The following is a 21253-nucleotide window of genomic DNA, read 5'->3' on the forward strand; positions in this document are numbered from 1 at the left end:
GTGTGGCAGTGCGAAGGAAGGGCTCGCTTCTTCTTTCTTTCTTTTTTTGGAGCTCTAGGCCGGAAATTGTGACAGATGAACCACAACAGGGAACTGAATGTGTAGTTAGTTAGTCAGTCAGTCAGTCAGTCAGTTAGCCTGTCTTAATTCCTGGTCAAAGCAAATCTCAAAAGGAGACGTTAAAGGTGTTGCACTCTGTTTTAAAATGTATAAGTTCATGTCAGTATAAGGTATTTATTGAAATGCCGTTTTCAGATAATAAATCCCATCCATGTAATTGACGTGAAAGCTTAGCATAGCTAAAGTTCAGTGCATTGTTCAGTTGGTGACTAAAAAAAAAACACCAAACATTTAAAAACTAGGTTATTTTATTTATTGTGAATTCACTTTTATTTTAATCAAGATTCAAGAAACAGTTAAGTGGTCTGACGTTATTTCTCGAATACCCAAACTGTACTTCATAGTATTTGAAAACAAAAACTCAATAGTAAACACAGACACCACAGTCTTCATGTTCTTCTTGTTCTTCTAATGCGCGTTATGGTTGTGCAGATGATAATGTTGAGTGCTCTGAATTCCCACAGTGCATGAGACACATGAACATTATGTGCGGTGGTGTGCAGGTGTGTGGCAGTGGGAGTGATGCTGGGAAATGAGGGCAACTCCTCTCGCATTCCCAGGACTGATAAATACTCACTCACTGCCTGGCTTGTCTGCACTCAGGGTTGACCATGGTTCTGCAACAACAGTGGCTGACTTTGGCTGTGGGTGAGTGTACCTTGATGTTTCTTGACTATTTCTGACTGGCAGAATCCATTGCAGGCAGGGTTAGATTTGTGTAATAGCAACACGTTGTCATATGATATATGCTGTGTGTAAATGGCAGCTGGAAAAGTAAAGTGTTAATATTCTGAGAGGAAAAACCGCCTCTCGCCCACCAGTTGTATATAGGCTTTTTATATTTAGAGAGGAGTGCCTTGGATTTCCCTTTTTTTCCCGCTGACTTGCTCGTATTTACTGATGTACACTACATTTTAAAGAATCACCTCAGAAATAGACAAAAAAAACAAGATGGTATCCGTTCACTCATTTCAGGATGGATCTGACGCTAATTAATGATTTTATCACAAGGTCAGGTAGGCAGTAAGCCGACGTCAAACAATTCATACGTGCAGCTGCGAACAATAAGCTTTCCAAGAATTACAGGACGCAAGAGTCGTGCACTGCAGCGAGAACAAGTTGTCTCCTGCTGGCTAAACCCGATCTTCAATTATTTGCCCTCTGCTTCTCAACCTTCGTCTCCCAGTGTGCATCTTTGCCTGCATGTCCACGCAGTCCTCTCCTAAGAAGAGACGGTGCGTGTTCCAAGTGACTCCCAAGAACCACAACAAGTACGCCACTGAAGGCAACGTGAGCGGGTCGGCGCAGCGCTGCAAGAGCACGCAATGCTGTGTGGCCTACGGCGCGGTCGTCAACGGCCAGCCAAAGGTTGACGTCCTTGGTGAGAAAGGGCAAATATTGTGAATGAGAGACGTCATTGTTTATTTTTGCGGCGACAAATACGTGCCGGTTTGCCAGCTTGTTTTTGTGTCTCTATCGTCGTATGACGTTTGGAATCTTCTGCGCTTTTGCAGCGTGTGATAACAAGGTCGAAAAGCATTGTCCTGATTCGACCTGCAGGGCAACGATGCGCTTCGATGGCCTTGGCTTTATGTGTGCTTGCAACGCAGACCTGTGCAACGGGAACATCACCTGGAACACGGAATCGGACGAGCCTCAGCTCAGCCTCGGCCTGTTCAATTCTGGAGGTATGAGCATGGCTACCAGTTGTAATTATGACTGATCAATCGTACGGCGGAAACAACCTTGTGCCATTAAAATACACCTGGGATTACACATTTGCACAATTGCACATTTACAGCTGTGTTTACCCCTGCGTATGGAAACTTGTTATTCATCACAATCACTGGAAGCTGAATGTAACCAAAACTAAAGAGCTTTTGTTGCACTGCTATGCAAATGCATTGCTGCAAATTGGTCACAAGTTCATAAATATCTATGGTTAAATTCACCCTACAAAGTCAGTTAATCATCTTTTTTAAGCTGAAGATTGAGACAAACTCCTTTTTTTTCCCCTCAATTCTCAGTTCATCCATTTACTTGCAGTCGCTGCAGAGTAGTCGACCTTTTGGAATAAACTGCGATTTATTCGGCATTTATTCGTGTGGAATATGTCAAGAATTGACATTTTTCGCAGAAACGCTTTGGATAGCTGTGATGTGTATCTCTGCTTGACTCAATTTGTCTGCTGTGTTTGAGAACAATCCTTCCGCTTGAATGTTTTGAATAATTGTCCTCTTGACAGACTGAGCTGACAGGTGCTCTGGCGTCCCCTTTTCAGAGAACACTGCCACAATTGCCTTGATTTCGTTCGGAAGTGTGCTTGTCCTTTGCTTTATGATCGCCACCATTAAATGGAAAGGACTTTTCAAAGCAAAATGTAAGTTTCTTTTTTTTTATATGAAAGGCTATTATAATAATAACAACATTAACACATATATATTGTTTTATTGTCTTTTAAAATATTCCAGATTTAGCTCTCATGATCTCTCAGCTTGGCCTTGTAACCCTCTATTTTCAACTGTTGTTCAACTGCTGACCTTGAGTGTATCGCTTCAAAAACACTCCCTTCGGCCTCTGTGCTTTGCTTGTTGCTCTTCAAACAGACTCCGGTCTTGTTTGTCGCACTTGAATCCTGCAGGCTAATTCAAAGTTGCTTTGTGCCGTCATGCTATCTTCAATGAGTGAGTCATAACCACAACATCTGCCTGCCGTTGTTCCAGGCAAAAACCAAAAGGTCGTCTCCCAGCTGCGCTTCCATCAGATTGAAGCTGCTGACATTGATCTACAGCATGTAAGGCGGACAAAATTGTCAGCTTTTTTTTGTTGTTGTTGTTTTTTCTCTCCATCCTTGTGTTATGACGTTACCTGGATATTTATTTTTTCCCCCTTTTCCAGATAGTGGGCTGTGGGAATTTTGCAACTGTTTGGAGGGGAACATACCACAGCTCCACTGTGGCTGTGAAAGTTTTTCCTGCGGGTTGGAAACATATATTTACTGCAGAGAAGGAGGTTTATGAGCTTCCCTTAATGAAGCATTCTGGAATCATTGATTTCCTGGGAAGTGGGAGAAAAGAGGATGGAGAAAGCTGGCTGATTGTTCTGCAGTTTGCTGAATGTGTAAGTGGCCGTTGTTTGATCATTTTATAAAGAAACAATTTGGACATTTTGTTCAATTGATTTTTTTTTATTGTTTCAGAAAATAGATTACAACAATGGGATAAGAAGAAAGAGAAAATAAAACTGTTGAAGGAAAGACATAATTTATCATTGTATTAAAATGAGTTCAAAGAAGCTGTGATTAATATTTTAATGTTAAGTACAAAGTAAAGAAATGTACAAAGCATAATCAAAACCTATGTATTTGAAGTATTCTTCATTAAACCGTCCCTGATGCTCCCTTATGCCGAACTTTACTGGTAAAATAAGGCCACCTAACTATCTACTCGTCCGGTATTGGGTCATGACTCAGTGCCTTCCTTTGATTTCAGGGTTCTCTTCACTCCTTTTTGGGAGAAAACACCATCGACTGGATGTCCTCACTGAAGTTGTGCCAGTCTTTATCGCAGGGACTTTCCTACCTCCACTCTGACCTCCGCAAACACGGTACTGCTCGGAATATTATGAACCAGCTGTGAACGCAGCCTCGTGTGTGACTGCGTCTCGGCATGATGTGGTGCATTGCTGCTGTGATCACCACTGTGGTTTGTTCGCTAAAGTAGAAAACCCACTGCATTGAGTTGCTTGGATGTGATTGGCTGATAAGCGATTGCCGCTTAATATTAAATTTACTAAACAAGTTGTAGATTCCTCAAGTTTGATTTTTCATAACATCTTTTTCCCATGTCAGCTATTTCTTCAGAGATGTGTCTTTTCTTGCAGATGCCCACAAGCCTCCCGTGGCCCACAAAGACTTGAGCAGCTCAAATGTGCTCGTGAGAGCAGATGGTACCTGTGCCCTGTGTGACTTTGGATCTTCTGCTGTTGTGCATTCTTTTTCAAGGAGTCACAAGCAGAGCTGCGCAAAAAACATGTCGGTGCGTGTCTGAGATGCAACCGTCTGTTGAGAAACATTGAGATTCTGTTGCGCGTGCACCACAATGAAAACCGCAAAGTGGCCGAATCCGATGCATTCAAACCACAACCCAACCACATTTCTCCTAACCTGCAGGCTCACGCTGAGTGGGGAACACTGCGCTACATTTCCCCGGAGATCCTGCAGGGGTCTGTGAATCTGCGGAACGGCACTTATCTCCTGCAAGGTGACGTCTACGCTTTGGCACTGCTGCTGTGGGAGATCTGGATGCGCTGCTCAGATTTGTTTCAAGGTAAACTTGCTTAAGTGGATGCATGACGTTTACTTATTCATGCATTTTTATTTATTTTTTAAATTATTGATGGAGGCAAATAATGCAGCTGTTTTACAGTACAAAAGGCTGAAATCTTTTTCTGTTTGCTGAACAAAAGCAGTGTGGCTGTATGGTTATTTTGATGGTGCAAATACCAACATTTTATTTGTCAACGTGCAAATTATAGCGTCAGACCTGGATACAGGACATTTACCATCCAGAACAGCAGAGGACAGTGGACACTTCTTGTAGACAGATTAGTGCCGACAGTGTTACAAGCAACATCTTTAAATAGTTTTCTAAAGAAAACATAGTAACAAAATTAAAAAAAAAACAATGAACATTTAATGAGTCAGTTTAATTTGTGCTGTTGTTTCTCTGATATGTATTTTTCCTTCTGTTGAGGCGTCACCGCTCAGATCCTTCTGCCAAATGCCCATAAGAGTTAGCTTATGACGTTGTGCTCCCGCAGGCAACGTTACTCCGCAGCATCTGCTGCCTTATGAGTCTGAGCTGGGAGCCACTGTGACCATGGACAGGCTCATTGTGCACGTGTGTGACATGGAAAAGCGACCCTCCATCCCTCGAGACTGGGAGCAGCTGGCACAGGTATCCTCACATCGCCCCGCACGGCTTTGACTGTGCGTCGTGGAGTGGTTGGTGAGGTAAATGATTGGAGAGCAGTTTATGATTTCACCAACTGAACATTCCACAAATTTCAGGGATCTGCGCTGCAGGAGATCCTGATAGACTGCTGGGACTACGACCCGGAGGCTCGCCTGACTGCTCGCTGTGTCGCTAACAGATTGGTTTCTCTGCAGTCTTGCACCAATGTGTCTATGAGGCATTTACACTGCTCACAATGTGTCACTACTGTTTAACTTAAGATGACTTTTAAAAGCACATTTTCCTCTCTTAGGACAGCTCAGGTAGCCCAAATGCTCCCTCTTTGGCTTAGTTTTTTTAGATGAATAAAAAGTTGTAATCTCAATATGTAGACTAGATACCAGTGTCACAACGATGTGTTAATATTTTTGTTCACATGTGTAATCAAATAAAAGCCTAAATGTCGGCTGAATTCATCAGGTGAACACTGTTCCGTGATGTCATGGGTTTTTGTATGAGTCAACAAAGTGTGACTGCACTCTTCAACAAAGACATTGAGATCAGCTTTCCACACAGAGACTACTGGATTTACCAGTTTGTTCGCAACGTGCGCAGAAGTGGGCGTGGCTTCCTTTTGCATATTTTGCTTCTGCCTCGCAGCTCAATGCGGAAGCGAAACAGAACTTGAAACCTATCAGAGACATATAAACTTTCCCAGATCTGAAAGCAGTCACAAGGTACGTCCATAGATTCTTGTTCAGTTTTCAAATGTTTCTGATGTAAATGTAATTTAAAGTTTTATACAGACTGCAGAACAGTGTTTTGTCAGACTGCCAGTAGTTTTAGGCGTTGCGGATGTCTTATTGTTCAAAATAACTCGGTCTTTAACCTTTGAAACTATTTCCTGACAATGAACATTTTTTTCTGTTTTTTTTTTTTTCATTGCCATTTCAACAGCATAGAATCAAGTAAAGCTTACTAAAAACAAGTTCATTCTAGTCACAAAATGCCAGTACTCCAAAGAAAACAGCAAAGATACACAGGAACAGTCACATGCTTTACTTTGTGTATTTTCATGTAATATCCTCATTGTTCCCGTAGAATATCCGTGTGACACCAGGAGAGTTTGACTTCCAGAACATAATCATGTGGCCAAATCAAGGTGAGATAAGATCTGATGAGCCTTTATTTTCCTCCCATGGAAACATTTGCAGATTTCACATTTCTAGAATTCACTTATTATCTGTTTGAGCTACACTGTAAAATTGAAATAGTCAAAATTATAAAAATAAATAAATATGTATCTTTCCTTTTAGGTCTTCCCCCAGCAATGGGCCCATCAAACCCCACTTACTACCCAGGGGGCAACCCTTCATATCCAGCTGCACCACTACCTACCTATCCTGCATACCCCAGTGGCCCACCACCTCCTTACCCAGGGTACCCAGTTGCACCGGGACCAGGGAGTTTCCCCCAACCAGGCCAGTTTCCAGGACCCTACGCACCCCCAAGGGCAATGCCTTACGCACCTCCTGGACCTTATCCTGTCTGTCCAAGGGGACCTTATCCTGTTGCTCCAGTAGTGCCACCTCCAGGGGTCTTCCCAGGTCCTTATCCACACTGTCCAAAATGGGGTCACCACAAGCATCACCACAGAGGTTTTCACCATGGAGGACCCCATCACATGCGTGTAGGAGTGGCAGGAGGATTACTAGCGATGGGAATGGGCCTGACCGGACACAAAGCCAACAAGAAGCTGAAAAAGAAGATGAAGAAAGCACACAAGGCTAACAAGCACTGGCACAATGGTTGCAAGGTAAGATTAGAACATGTTTGAAGAGAGAAACCTTTCTCCTAATAAAACTAAATGTATTCATTAATACATTTAATTCATTTAAATTAACAACTGAAAAATATATTCTTTTCTCAACAGTCTTCCAGCAGCAGCAGCAGCGACTCTGACTGAGGCGTCAAGTTCAAGAAAAGACTTCCAAATCATTGTTAATCCTGTACTAGAAAAAAAATCAGCCTTGTAACTTTTAACAAGGAATCTAGGGGGGGGGGGGGGACCGCAACATTGGTACTTATATGATTCACATTCATGTACCAAAGCTGTCGTCTCAAGTGTTAATGTTTTACATAGAGGAGCAATGTACATGTACATTTTAATAGTCTCATTCAATAAACTCTTTTTAAATATTCCTTGATTTATTTTGTATTTTTTTCAATTACCGCTTCTCCTGCACTCAGAGCCGCAGGTGGTGCTGGAGCCGGTGGTTGGTACAGCCTGAAAGTTGCCATTTTATCACTGGGGAACAAAATAAATAACCATTCGTCCTCACAGTTTAGCCTTCCCAATTTGCCTCATGTCCATACATTTGTGGCAATACCTAAAGTTTGTTATTTAGAATTTTTTTTTTTGTACCGTCAAAAGTAAAAGTGTTCTTATTCACTTCACTGCTATGAAACGTTCATCGGCTCAACAAATTGGTGACACATTTTCCATGATGCCATCGATTGTTTTTTATTTTTCCATCGCTATTTCTATTGATCAAAGTTAAAACATGAGTCATACCAATGAAACCTGCGTCATGGAGATCGCTCCCTTTAAAGCGCTTCTAAAAGTAAATGCAGAGAAACGCATCAAAGCTCTATCATTGTCAGCACAAAGGGAAGGACGTCCGTCATCGTGAGTTCACATGTATCCGTCCATCTGCCCAGTCATGCGGTCCAGTACGCAGTCTGTGTAACAGTGGGCGTGGTTTCCTTCTGCGCCTCAATGCGGAAGTGGCATACGCACCTTGGACAGAGCCATAAACTTAAGCAAAGCAGAGCAACGACTTCAAGGTAAGGCTTCGAAAGTGTCATCAAACGTGGGTGGACGTGTTAACAAATCTTTCTGAATTTGTACACAATAATAATTACTAATGTGGGGGGGGGGGGGGGGGGAGGAACCCGATGCCGTGGATCCGCATTGTTTTTGTCACTGTGCAAATAGTACACCTAGAAGGAGCGGCGGTCATTAAACTGTGGTTGTTGCGGCCGCGATTTCGAAGTCAAGTTAAACCATCCGCGACCAGGATTAAAGAGATTTATGTGATTGTTTTACGATTATTTGGCCAACGCATCGTGATTGCTTTTTCCGCACGTGAGATAAACAAGCGAGAGAAACTTGAACTTGTCAGAAACCCAAATGCGTTTTATTGAGAGTTTACTTGTTTGTAAATCGTTTATGTTGTACAAACATAACTGACAACCTTTTCCGACTCAAGTATTCAAAATGCATAATAATAATAAACATAAACGTTTTTTTTTTGTTGTTGTCTAGCCTACACGTGTGCTGTTGTTTACTTGTTTGCTTATCAATTGTAGAATGTCCACTTTAATTCCAATGAACATACCTGAAATAACTATATTTCCATTTTCTTTTCAAATGTTCCTTCTAGGGTTTTCGCAGGAGTGTTCTGACAGGCTCACATAACGTCATCATGTTTCCAAATCAAGGTAGAGTCGGGAATGTTTCTAGTCAACAGGACGTTTGGTGTACTGTATCTCAGAGGTATAATGTATATTTTAGGTCCTCCCCCACCAGCGGGCCCATATAACCCTGCATACCCCCCTGGCTACAACCCTGCATACCCAGCTGCACCTGTGCCAGGGGGGCTCCCCCACCCTGGTCAGTATCCAGCTGGGATGAACCCAGCAGCCATGGGACCCCATGCACCTCCGGGGGCGATGCCTTATGGAGCACCAGGACTTCAGCCCTATCCTATGGCTCCAGGGCTATATCCAGGAGTGCCTCCTGCTGGTCCTCACCCTGGTCCATACCCACATTCTCCAAAGGGGGGTCACCACAAAAAACATCATGGAGGTGGCAATCCAATGCATGGAGCCTTAGCTGGAGGGGTGGCTGGAATGGGGATGGCCATGGGTGGACAAAAAGTCAACAAAAAGATGAAGAAGATGAAGAAGATGAAGAAAGGCCACAAAGCCCACAAACATGACCACCACAAACATGGCAAAGTAAGCTAATGTTAAACGTCCAGTATGTTGCGTATTCATCTGTTCTCTTTAGCAGTTAACAACCGTTAAAGAGAACAACAGTAGTTTGTCAGAAGTTAGTTTTTGGTTGCAAGAAACATTCCTTAAACTTTCTGTTCCATCAAGCCATTCAATTCACTTTTTAAAACAAACTTTTTGTGTCCACAGTCCTCCAGCAGCAGCAGTAGCAGCAGCAGCAGCAGCGATTCGGACTGAGGCCTTCAGTTCAAGACAAGGATTTCATAGAAATGCACCATTCCAAGCCTACTGTTAACAATATTAACACCAATGAGGGATTTATGTCAGAGATCTGTTTAAAAACCTGTTGTCTCTCTCAAACTAAACAATACTGACACTAAGCGCACACTCTTTGAGACCTATATATTGTTTTATGGTATTTTTTTCCGGAGAAAATAAATACTTAAAAATGTTGTCAACAATAGTAAATGGCTATTAAATATGGTTCTATTTTAATTGCAATCCGCATTAAATTTTTGGGATAACCCAATATTGATCTAACTCTAATAAATCGACGTGTGTGTGTATGTGTGTTTGCTATTTTTGTCCATAAACATATAATAAACATTACACACACACACACACTCTCTCTCTATCTGTGTGTGTGTGTGTTGCCTCATGTAAATGTGTTGCTCTAAATAAATATATGCTATTGAAATAATGCAGATTGGTTCGTGTGTCGTACTCTGGTAATGGTAATGGACACATTTTGTCAGAAACATTTGCAGTACACTTGATGTCCACTAGGGGCCAATAACTATGTATTTTATATAAGTTTTTTTTTTTTTTTTTTTTAAAGAGCATATCATAGTTGTGTACTGTAGACATACTTTGAAAACTGTAGATCCATTAAATAGTCATTCTTAAAACACATGCGTGAGCCTTGGAAAAACAGGAGCCTTCCTATAGTGACCTTGGAAAAAAAATATTAAACTTATTTATTTATTTTTTATTGTGTGCAATAACTTAAAACTAATTTAACGTTTGATTTAGGAAGACAGAATTGCATTATTTTGACTATTATTAGTAATCATGATTTGGCGGCATCTCCCGTCAACTCCGGATGGGGGTTTGGCTTGGGTGAAAGGGGAAAGTTCAGAGGTGATCATTTTGTTGTCTTTGTGTAAAGGAGTGGAGCTCGATCTCACATCACTCTTCCCTCTTCCCCGAGTCCTCTCTAAACTCTCCCCCGGGCCTCTACCCTCCCGAACCTCTCCCCTTCTGCCCTTACAACCCCAACCCTCCCCCCCGGTCACTTACCAACATTCAAATCAGGTGAGTTTTATTTCGATATCTGAGGTTTAAAGTATTTTGTTAGGTGCAGAAGTAGCATGCAGCTAACCAGAGCTTAACCACCATGCTAACAGGCCGCGTGATGATGAGCACGCAGTCTCAGTACGGAATTGTTGACTAGCCTAGCCAGCTACGAGAACGCTTGACCTAAATATTCACTACAAACTATTGTGTGATGTTTATTTTCAGGAGTTAAAACCACTTAGGACGAAGTTGCTTGATTTAATTAACCGTAAGTTTTCTATTGGTTTTTGATTCAACGTTAAACAAGCTAAGTGACCAAGTTAGCTCTGCTAAATTGCGTTCGCACGCTTCATTCATTTGCCTAGCACGGCGAGCAACCGGAATGCTAAATTGCTAACAGACCAGCAACAATCGACAACATTTAGAGTAAGAATCCCTTTAAATATTCAAAGCTGTTTATGATGAGTTGGGTACCTTTCATCTTGCACCCACTGCTCTGTTCAAACCGTAAATACGCGTGAATTCATCTTTAAAACGGAAGGTCTCTTTGGTAAGCTAAAAAAGAATTGCCCGCACATTTCTTTCAAGTCTTTTTTGTAGCCTTTGCTAGATTACTCGTTTTTATTTCGTTTTTACAGAGCGTACGTGAAATAAAAATACCCTCTCTGTTGGATTTCTCTCTGTAAGGAAACAAGAATAACGCCGGTGTTTGTCCATTGGCACAATATTGGTGAAGAGCGTCAGTATTATATATCGTCGTATTCGCAACACTTTCGTCAGCAAGGTTAGCGCCAGCTTCGACAGATATCTTTCGTTTTCTGAAGCATTTGGATGGTCAACTAAACGGCCACATTATTTAAAAATGAATGAAATAAAATTAGATCAAGCGTAAGATTTTTGAAATGCATCGTGTTATTTGTCCAACGTGTTGGAGCAATGGCTTCCCTTGTGATAATCCAGATGTTTGTTGAATATCAAAGCAAAAAGGAGCGTATTTAACTGCGCAATCCATAGTAGTTATTTTAGCGTTTCTCCCTCCATTCACTCTAATGGAGGGATGTGTTTTTGACTTGTTTTAGGATTAGTCTCTAAAGAGAGTATTTAGTCAGGTATTTAATCACATTTTTTTGTTCAATGGGGGTGGACACCAACGTAACCCACATGGAAACCTGTAATGGTGTAATTTGATGTGCATCTACAGTGTATCACCACTGTGTTTTCTAACACGAGTAATCGGAGTGAATTCTCGTCACACGTTTACCCTTCTTCCATATCCACTGTCTTTTTATGTCTGCCCAGATCCATCTCCGTCAAGAGGGACCCCAGCCCTTTACAACAGCAAGGTTGCAGTGATGGACTCCGGTGTGATTGAAGGAGGGCTCAATGTCACCCTCACCATTAGGCTGCTAATGCATGGCAAGGTGAGGTCGCCCATCTCCTTGTCCTGTCAGGAGTCCATATTTTATGACCTCCTATTTATGGAACGTAGTGCTCAGATGTGACGTGTAAAGGCTGAAGAATCTGATGTAATGTGCATGAAACCCATACACGGAACCTTTTTGAACCCTCAAAGCCGTCTTATTAAATTAGAAGTGTGTTTCTCTTCGTTTGTACATTTTCGCCAGTTCAGGAAGTTCACTTAAATGGTCGATAGGCTGATGTTGCATAGCAATTGCCCAGTGCTTTCCCTCCCAGAGTGAGCCCAGATCAAACAATATCAGCCACAGGTATTTGTGTGTCTGTACTACCGCCACGCGTGCGTTGCGTCGCAAGTCCAACAACACTTGGCCGGACTTGCCAAGTGTCTGATCACAGTCTATCACTGACACATCAGCCTGTCGTGCACACATGGAAAACTGTGACATTTCCTGGAAAAACACGAATCCTCCAGCAGCGTACACCTAACACCATTAAAAAGGCTCCAGCACCAGCAAGAGAAACGGCTCAGTGATACTGATTGCCAGAGACAACAAAGTCCTGCTGAATCCTTGTGTTCTTCTTCAATGCTGTGTGTTCCTATTTCTGTTCAAACATTTAGTTAATTGCCTATTGTGAATAGGAGAGATTGACCCCGAATACATTGAAATAGTTGAAAGATGAGTCTAATATGTCTGTGTTTTTCTTCCTTAGGAAGTGGGAAGTATCATTGGAAAGGTATGCTGTCGACCCTTTCAGTTCAATTTTCAAAGATCTAGTGTTGATGAATGATTTGGAAGGTTGCTGATGTATCTTTGTCATTGTAATTCTTCTTTCCCTACAGAAAGGCGAATCTGTGAAGAAAATGAGAGAAGAGGTGAGCCGTTTGTTTTTGTATTCGAACATATTTTTAAAAAAAACGACATTTCTTACTTTTATTGTTTGTTTTTTTTCAACGCAAGCCTCATTTTTAAAAAAAAATCTTCTGCTCATTTCCGTCTCCGCAGAGCGGGGCTCGCATCAACATCTCCGAGGGCAACTGCCCCGAGAGGATCATCACCTTGGCAGGACCGACCACTGCCATCTTTAAGGCATTCTCCATGATCATTGACAAGCTCGAAGAGGTGCGTCGCATTGAACTGACCGGCGTTGCAGCGGTTGGCCTCGATGCAAACCAAAAAAATTGACTGATGGCTCTTTTCCACGTTCGTGTCCAGGACATAAGCAGCTCAATGACAAACAGCACAGCCACCAGCAAGCCCCCCGTGACCCTTCGCATCGTGGTGCCTGCCAGCCAGTGTGGCTCCCTGATCGGGAAAGGTGGCTGCAAGATCAAGGAAATTCGAGAGGTAGGCTTTAAAAAACAAAAACAAAACTGAAACAAACAGACGGCAGTTTTGTCCGCCGACCGTTTCCAAACTCATTTCATTTGAACCGCTTCCGTTTTCCTTTTTTTTCTCCACGCGCCAGTCAACAGGTGCTCAGGTACAAGTGGCAGGAGACATGCTGCCCAACTCCACAGAGCGAGCCATCACCATCGCCGGCACTACCCAGTCGATAATTGAGTGTGTCAAGCAGATCTGTGTGGTCATGCTGGAGGTAAGTGGTCGCCGCAGTGAGGCTGTTGATGGTGGGAGCTTTTGACCTGTAAATGCATGATGTGAACTGGCGCAATCAGCAAGCAGGTTGTCTTTTTTTTGCTGCAGCAGCCGCAGCACCAGCGATGGTTTTCTCTGGTCTGTGAGGTTATTTTAGGGAAGGCGTTCAAGGGAAAACTGTGTTTATGTTGTTCCAGTTACTGCTGGCTGTGATGTATTCACATTGAATCAATAGTAATGTTCCAGTAGCGTGATAATATGAACGAATGAGTAGTTTATTTTTCGTTTACAGTGTAAATGAATGCAATCTTGTGCAGTCAAAAATGGAGAAAAAAAACTTCCAAAATAAATTTGCACATTATATACACTCACGATAAAAGGTAAAACAACTAGTAACGCATCAGTAGTAATGTGATGACACCTTGTCCTGCTCTGTCTCCCCTGTAGTCTCCTCCGAAGGGGGTCACCATCCCCTACCGACCCAAGCCTTCAGGATCCCCTGTCATCTTTGCAGGTGGACAGGTAAACACGACTCCTCAAAATAACAACTTGCTCCCCACTGTGAATCTGTGCCGCTTCTGTTGCCTGGCGCCTCAACTTTTCCTGACGTGCGTTGCATACATAAGCAGGAAGAGAAATAGGACGGAGCTTTTGTTTTACACATTTTACGTCATCGCTCCAAGCACGAAACAGTCATGGAAGCAGCGGTTAAAAGAATCGCATCGATGGCATGTGCGAAAAGCTTTGCATGCACACTTCTCACATCCACTTGATTGCCAAAGCCTTGACAATGCAACGCAATCCTAGCACAACAACATTCCAACACATCTGCTTTAAAGGCGCTTTTCATTATGAGCTTTTCAATTACTGTTATGCACCATATCCCCACAAAAAAAAACTGATTTTGGTCCCCATAGGAGAGCGTAGTACCGTTAAAAAAAAAAAAAAAAAAGAAAACCATTCAATTGCATCACTTCTTACAGTGCAAGATTCTAGCTTTCATGTTCCTGGCTGTCAAAAGTGTCCCAGTTGACAAAAGTAGCGAGGCGAGCTGCTCGTGTGCGCGGCGTTTGAAGTGGGACAGCCTCAGTAGTACGACAGAGGTGCCACACGCTCGCTGCTTACGCAAGATGCCTTTGCAGGTGTGTAAAGCCCTGTTCGGCAGCGTCGCCGCTGATTCATCACAGCCTTGCATTACAACTGTGCACATCTCACTGATCTATTTTCTATTTTCAAAAGGGAGACTTTTCTTTATTTTCTCTCCCCTGATTCCACTTTCACTGCATCTAAATATCCCGCTTTTAACCGAAGTGTGGCGCCTTTTGGTACACGCTCTGCATTCTCAAAAGACAATGCTCCAGAACATGTGTCTTCCCCCCCCCCAGCTCCTCCCCATGTAGGTCCTGAGCCAAGCAGAAGCCGCATGGGTGTACAGGCTAAAGTCGTGTCTGCTGTGAAGCGTGTGAAAGCTTTGTTTCCATTTGTTTCAGGCATATGCAGTACAAGGACAGCACGCAATCCCACAGCCAGATGTAAGTGCAGCAGACTCTTTTTTTTTTTCTTTTTTTTTTTTTACACGACCCCACCACTCCCATCCATAATTGCTACTCTCCTCTTCCACAATGGTCGGCCTCTGCCCGCCCACGCCTTGTTATAGAGCCCGTTGCCTGTGGCTGGCTGGCTGGCTGGCCCGCTGGCCCGCTGGCCCGTAATTTCTGACCCCAGTCGGCGTGACCGTTCAGAGAGGAGCACTGTCGGTTCTTGATGTTTATGCATGGTGCCGCGGGCCGACCTCACGTTGTGTGTTTGTTCCTGACTCTCCGCTCCTCCGCTGTGAATTGTAGTCGCCGTCTCTGCCGCTAACTGCGTTCTCCGCCCCCCTCCCCACCCTTTGTTGCGCTGTCTGCCCTTCACGCGCCGCTTCGCTGTTTTGTATTAACAAACATGCGTCCCGCCTCATTGGTGTGTCAGACATGTTCCATGCAGACGTGAATGAAAAGCATCACGGAATCGAAGAAGGAATGCAGTGTGTGACTTTTTAGTACACGACATTTGCCTGCATCTTACTGATGTAAATTAAAATCTTATAAAGTGTATTAAAATCTTTGAACTCATTCCTTAATTGATGCAAGATGTGTTTGTATAAACGTTTTCCATGGACAGCTTCTCAGAAGCTCTGGCCCTTGCAATTGACGTAACAAATGATGATGTAGCATGTTAAAATTGCTCATAACTGAATGCAATCCTTAGATTAAACTGATTCTTAAATAAAATTGAACTGTAAATATTGGCTATTGAACTTTGAAATGTTTCAGCATACTGGATCTGCATCCCTATATTATAAATCATAGACGGAATTCATTTGTGTTATTTTTATTTTAGGTTTTTAGCATTCCAATGGTGCTGCTGCCTCTTTTAACAAAAAAAAGAAGTTTGTGTCACTGTGGCTTTGCACCTAAACATGATCCAAGTGAACCTGCCTGCACTTCAGAAAAATGCCTGCGGGGGGCGTACCCCTCAGAGGCAGTCAGAGCGTTCCGCTGGTCAGACAGTGGCAGGTCACAGGATGCCAACGCCCGCACTGACTGATGTGACTTGTATTCTTTCTTGTGGGAGTTTCTGTATTAACTAACATGTGCTTGTTCTCTCCCCCCCCCCCTCTCCTCCCTGTTCCCTCCGGTTCTCTCCCTCCTCCCTCCTCCTCTCCTCTCTCCCTCTCACAGTCTTCCTCTGCTGCCATCTCTCCTCAGCTCACCAAGCTCCACCAGTTGGCCATGCAGCAGAGCCCCTTCCACATCCCACCAAGCAACCAGGGCTTCACTGGTACGCAGCACCGACGCCCCCCCCTCCCCCGGTGCAGCGCCCCCTTGTGTGGCTACACTGCATCAACCAAGCCTCGGTCGGCCCTGCGATGTCCAGGCTTGGCCGACACAAGTGGGCCACATGTGGAGTCGCCCTGCGAAACATATGTGGCTCTAATTTGACCTGTTTTTCACGATAAAACAAACGGATAAATGACCCCCTGCTGAAAGTGGTGGCAAACCGATTTCCAACAAGGGAGCAACGTTTTAGTCATTAGCTTTGTGAATCCACCGAGACGTTTCTGAAATGTGTTCTCTTGTTTATCAGGGATTGATGCTTCTGCTCAAACCACTTCCCACGAGATGACCATTCCAAATGATGTAAGTGATTCTTACCACCATGGCCAGTTCACGACCGTGTTCCGTCACTTCACAGTTTATACATTAGAAGATGTAACTCTGTTATAATTCTGTTGTAACAGAATTATATGATTCTGTTATAATTCTGTAACAGAATTATAACAGAATTCTGTAACAGAATTATAACAGAAGAAGTGTTGGTACTTCTTCTGTTATAATTTATATATTAGACATTTAAATACTCATTGAATGTGTTCATTTTAAGTCTTTTATTTTCACAATAACGTACAGCGAGATCACATGTGCCCCTCACAGTGAATCAAAAAACCTAAGGAACCGTTCAAATTAAAAATAAATCAATAAATAAATTGATCAAGCGAAAGTGGCAAAGTGGCATTGTGGATGTCCTTCACTTCTTCTTTTTTTATTGATTTTTGAATGCAGCATCTCTATTTCTATGCTAAAAAAGGTCTCTGGCTGTCCAAGTTAGCCCTTTTATACATAAAATGCTACTTGAGGCTACTTCACTTTTTTAAAGATCCTTCCAGGATGTGCAACTCTCTCTTTTCAACTGGCCTCTACTCTCTCCAAACGCAGCTTATTGGGTGCATCATTGGCCGCCAGGGAGCAAAGATCAACGAGATCAGGCAAATGTCCGGTGCCCAGATCAAAATTGCAAATCCAGTGGATGGATCAAACGACCGCCTGGTCACCATCACAGGCCCACCTGCCAGCATCAGTCTGGCGGAGTACCTCATGAACGCCAGGTGAGACACCACATTGTGTGTGCGACGTCTATATACATACACACACACACACACACGCACACAAACACATTGGTCCCCATTCATTCATTCGGCGCCCCCAAAATATTGACATTTCCACAGTTCCGTCAAATGCAAGCGATCAGTTAAATTTGGATAAAATCTTGCTGAAAGTGTTTGTTGAATCTTGTTTTTAACATTCAGCAGTAGGGGTGTCATGACGACCCCAGAATGACAAAACAATGTCATACCAAATAAATAAGCAATATTAAGCTATATAAATAGGAGGAAATGTCAAACTCCATAAATGGCATAAAATGAACCTATTTTCATTGGTGAGCACAAATGTACATTGAATATCTTCATAATGTATATCTCAGGCATTTTGGTTGTGAGATTAGACTCTTCTTTTGTTTTTTTCTTTTGAAGACTGATATCATTTGAATGCAGGTTTTCTCCAAATCTCATTTAAGCACTGCCATCATTTGGACAATCGTGACAGCTCTACTCAGCAGCACCGCTGAGGAGTTTTAAAGCACTTTCATCACGCTTGTTACATCCTCGTGTGTGTGTGTGTGTGTGTGTGCGTGCGTGCTGTCGGCATATTTTGCTTCTCACCCAGGCTCCGATTCGTTTGTTGCCGTCAGCTCTTTGTGCCTCCTCTGTCGCCCTCACCTGTTTGTTTGTTTGTTTTTGGTGTCTGTTTGCCTTTTGTTGACCTATTTGCATTTTCCATTTGCATTCCGAGCTTCTCGCCGCGCGTGTCTGTCGCCCTCCCAGCGAGTGTTGCCCCTCCCCTTCCCCCCTCCCTCCGCCCCTGCCCCCGCCCCCCGCCCATCCCCATGTGTCAGCAGCCTGCCCTGTGATCCATCCCGACTGTGTTGTCCCTCTCTCCTTGTCTCTCTTTCTACAGTGTAGAGTCCTCTAAACCTCCTCCCTCCTCCTCCTCCTTGAACCCTGAACAGACCAGCCCGTGCCCTCCCTCCACCTCTACTACTACTACTACTACTACCACCACCACCACTACTACTACTACTTCTTCTACTCCCTCCTCTTCCACTCCCTCCTCCTCCTCCTCTTCCTCCTCCTCCTCCTCCTCCTGTGTGGCGCCCCCCTCAGCCTCCATCCCTCTGTCCTTGTTGGCTCCAGGGCCGCCTCCACCTCCTCCGTCCTCCTCCTCCTCCTCCTCCTCCTCTTCCTCCTCCAACACCACCACCACCACCGACTCCCCGCTCCCCAGCTCTCCTGCCTGTGTGTCGAGCCTCCTCACTCTCAAGCCCCTCCCTCTCCTGGCCCTCCATGTTGTCAGCGGGGGCAGTAACCCCACAGACCCCAAAATCGCCCCCGAGCTGAGCTCCAAGTCTAAACGGCGACGGCTCTCCCCTTACTAACCCCCGAGGACGCTCCTCGCTGTCTGTGCCCGCACTTCCCGTCGTGTCCGGCTGGGCCGCGCTTTCACTCGCCACACCAAAGCGACGCGCACACACACGCACACACACGCACACACACACACACACACGCACACGCACACGCGCGCACAGCCACAGAGGTGTGCGCCACCATATTTATTCAGAAGCAGACATCCCATAGCTTGATTCCCGGCCCGACGTGTATATTTTTGGGAGTGACCGAACCCCCCCCGGCATGGACGGTGAACAGCGTCAGCGTTTCTCGCTCTCTCCTCTCTCCTCTCTCTGTCTCAGCTCTGCTCAGGTAGCGGCTCTCTTTAAGATGTCACGTTGTTTCCACGGGAGTAGCTCTCCCGTCCTGTTGTGAATACTAAGTGAGAGGTATATCTTTGTATCGTGAGGTGTTTTCTTTTTTCCTTATGTAAAGAGCAATTATAATTTCATGTAAATCTGCCCTCAGGTATCAAAGGCACCAAACCACCCCTCCTTTAACTTTAAGTTTTAGAGGTCGACGTGGACTAAATTGATTTCAAGTTTTTCATGTTTTGCTCACTAAGTAAGTGTTGGGTCCTGAGATGGGTCGAGCTCGACTGTAAAATAATTAAAAAAAAAACATTAGCTGTAGCCGAAAACCACTTCCATTGTCAAACTCGTGCTGAGCGTGGGGACTTTTGCCGCTTTTGAACTCCAGCCCATCTTAAATCTCGCGGCCGCCGGGTTAGCAACCCGGCCTCCGTCTCAGCCGCTTGGCAGGCGAGGCTTTGGCGAGGCGCGCCTGCGCCTCCTCCAAAGCAGCCCAGCCGGCGGCGGAAAGGTCATCGCTCGCCGCGCTCTCGCGTGTTTTATTGTCATGCAAATGTGATGTACAGCAAATTGATATTTATCTGGTGGGTCTGATTGCATGCCTTATTCTCTCTCCCTCCCTGGTCTCCGGGTGTCTCTCCCTCTGTCTCCCCAGGCTCTCCTCTGAGACCACAGGATTGGCAGCCAACTGATAAGACACTGCGTCTGCACTAAATCTCACTTTTATATCATCGGCTACCATAAAGCAGTCAATGCAACTATCAAAACCGAAGAGTTTATATATTATAGATCCTCCTCATTTGAATTCCTGTCATCCACCTCTGGTTTGAACCGCCGCGTTCATTATTTATTTCCTTTTTGTTTTGGTTTTAGTCGGAAGAAGCAAACATTTATGTTTTTAATTCCCCTTTTGAGTGGAGTTGGGGGTTTTAATGATTTCTTCTTAGATTTTTTTTTTTTTTTTATTGTTTTTTTTGATGGGTCACCTTTTCCTTTTTTTTCCTGTACCATCTCCATACAGAGTTGGGAAATTCAAATTAGACATATAGATTTAGTTCTGTACAGTCTTTCTTTTCTTTAAAAAAGGAAAAGACAAAAAGGAAAAACAAAAAAAAACTATCAGAAATATGAATAGAGTGACTGTTTTATTCTGTGTTTATCTGCACAACCCTTCTTTACCCTGACCCAGTTACACCAGTCAGTCTTTGCATTTTTACGCCCCCCCACCCTTACTTGGTTCATGTCAGTGCTGCGTTCTACTCCCTTGTCACTCTCTTTTTTTTTTTTCCATTTTGAGTGCTTGTTACATAAATGACACCCGTGTCACCGAGGGTAAAAGTAGCTCTACACGCCGCCACCACCACCACAGAGTAAATTTGATTGTGACACCCGACACCCAATTTGTCAGGATAATTTTCAAGTTTGTTTCACATCTTGTGTCACTTTTTTGCCTCCCCCCCCCTCCCCTCGCCTGTCATTCCTTGCCCCACCCCCACCCCACCCCACCCTTGGTCCTGAGATCTTGTGTTGATATTTTGCTGGGATGGGAGGTTCCAGGGGTCTGGGTTTGGCTCTAGGGCTCAGAAGCAGAGGGTTTACCTTGCTTTTTTGTAAAGACTGATTATATAATTAAAAAAAAAAAAATAATGTTGGAATATTTGTTTTAAATGGAGGAAATATTTTTTTTAAACTACCAACGGGGGATGAACTCTTGGACACCAACAGATCTGTCCGGTAAATGTGATGACGTTGAGATAGAAAAATCACTGAAGCTTTGGCAGGAGACAAAAGGGTTGTGAGTTAACACTAGTTTCTTGCTCTTTGCTTTTTGCTCAAGTCAGAATTTATTTTTATTTGCAGGAAAGAAAAAAAAAAAACCTTTTGTGCACGTTTTTGAGACTGTAGACCTGGGTGCCACAGCATTGTTAAAAAAAATACTGAAATAAAGATGTTAAAGTTCGAATCATAACGTGTCGTGTGAGATTTTTGTCGCTACACTTAACTCAAGTGTATTTTTTATTGTAAAATGTTCCTTAAATATTTTTATTGTACAGTTACAACAATGCATTACAAAAAAGCAAACAATCCAGTTCATAAACCATCTTTTTCCACCATCAGTAATGTTGCTTGAGACAGCGGTACCTCCACTGTGTGGACACTAGAGGGTAGTAGGCTTCTTTTTGGCATAGTGTCTTGTTTTGCAGAAGTTTT

At 43.7% G+C, this 21253-nt stretch overlaps 3 protein-coding genes across 5 annotated transcripts; all 3 read left to right on the top strand.

Moving 5' to 3' along the window:
- The first annotated feature begins 56 nt into the window (after window positions 1-56).
- Window positions 57-5563, top strand: LOC142887554 (anti-Muellerian hormone type-2 receptor-like). 2 transcript variants are annotated; one of them, XM_076025286.1, is made up of 12 exons: window positions 57-185; window positions 585-768; window positions 1307-1501; window positions 1635-1808; window positions 2402-2500; window positions 2844-2914; window positions 3019-3240; window positions 3612-3726; window positions 4003-4157; window positions 4292-4448; window positions 4942-5078; window positions 5192-5563. In XM_076025286.1, the coding sequence occupies exons 2-12, from the start codon at window positions 732-734 to the stop codon at window positions 5348-5350; spliced, it is 1521 nt and encodes a 506-aa protein (XP_075881401.1). In that variant the 5' UTR covers window positions 57-185; window positions 585-731; the 3' UTR covers window positions 5351-5563. The 2 variants fall into 2 exon arrangements, with proteins under 2 accessions (XP_075881401.1, XP_075881403.1); XM_076025288.1 differs by lacking the exons at window positions 57-185; window positions 585-768 and having other exon boundaries at window positions 1370-1501; window positions 1681-1808.
- A 2209-nt stretch (window positions 5564-7772) lies between these two features.
- On the top strand, window positions 7773-9624 carry prr13 (proline rich 13). Its single transcript, XM_076025296.1, has 4 exons — window positions 7773-7922; window positions 8522-8579; window positions 8653-9098; window positions 9285-9624. The coding sequence occupies exons 2-4, from the start codon at window positions 8564-8566 to the stop codon at window positions 9330-9332; spliced, it is 510 nt and encodes a 169-aa protein (XP_075881411.1). The 5' UTR covers window positions 7773-7922; window positions 8522-8563; the 3' UTR covers window positions 9333-9624.
- A 616-nt stretch (window positions 9625-10240) lies between these two features.
- Window positions 10241-21005, top strand: LOC142887563 (poly(rC)-binding protein 2-like). Of its 2 annotated transcripts, XM_076025300.1 has the most exons (13): window positions 10241-10409; window positions 11691-11812; window positions 12522-12545; window positions 12652-12684; window positions 12815-12931; window positions 13025-13156; window positions 13278-13406; window positions 13853-13927; window positions 14896-14937; window positions 16129-16228; window positions 16535-16587; window positions 17164-17333; window positions 19698-21005. In XM_076025300.1, exons 2-13 carry the CDS (start codon window positions 11744-11746, stop codon window positions 19732-19734), a joined length of 981 nt encoding a protein of 326 aa, XP_075881415.1. In that variant the 5' UTR covers window positions 10241-10409; window positions 11691-11743; the 3' UTR covers window positions 19735-21005. The 2 variants fall into 2 exon arrangements, with proteins under 2 accessions (XP_075881415.1, XP_075881416.1); XM_076025301.1 differs by lacking the exon at window positions 14896-14937.
- Window positions 21006-21253: the final 248 nt, after the last annotated feature.

The sequence above is a fragment of the Nelusetta ayraudi genome, unplaced genomic scaffold (genome assembly GCF_046127955.1).
Source record: "Nelusetta ayraudi isolate G7.1 ecotype Tasmania unplaced genomic scaffold, CSIRO-AGI_Nayr_v1 ptg000017l, whole genome shotgun sequence".
NCBI lineage: Eukaryota > Metazoa > Chordata > Actinopteri > Tetraodontiformes > Monacanthidae > Nelusetta > Nelusetta ayraudi.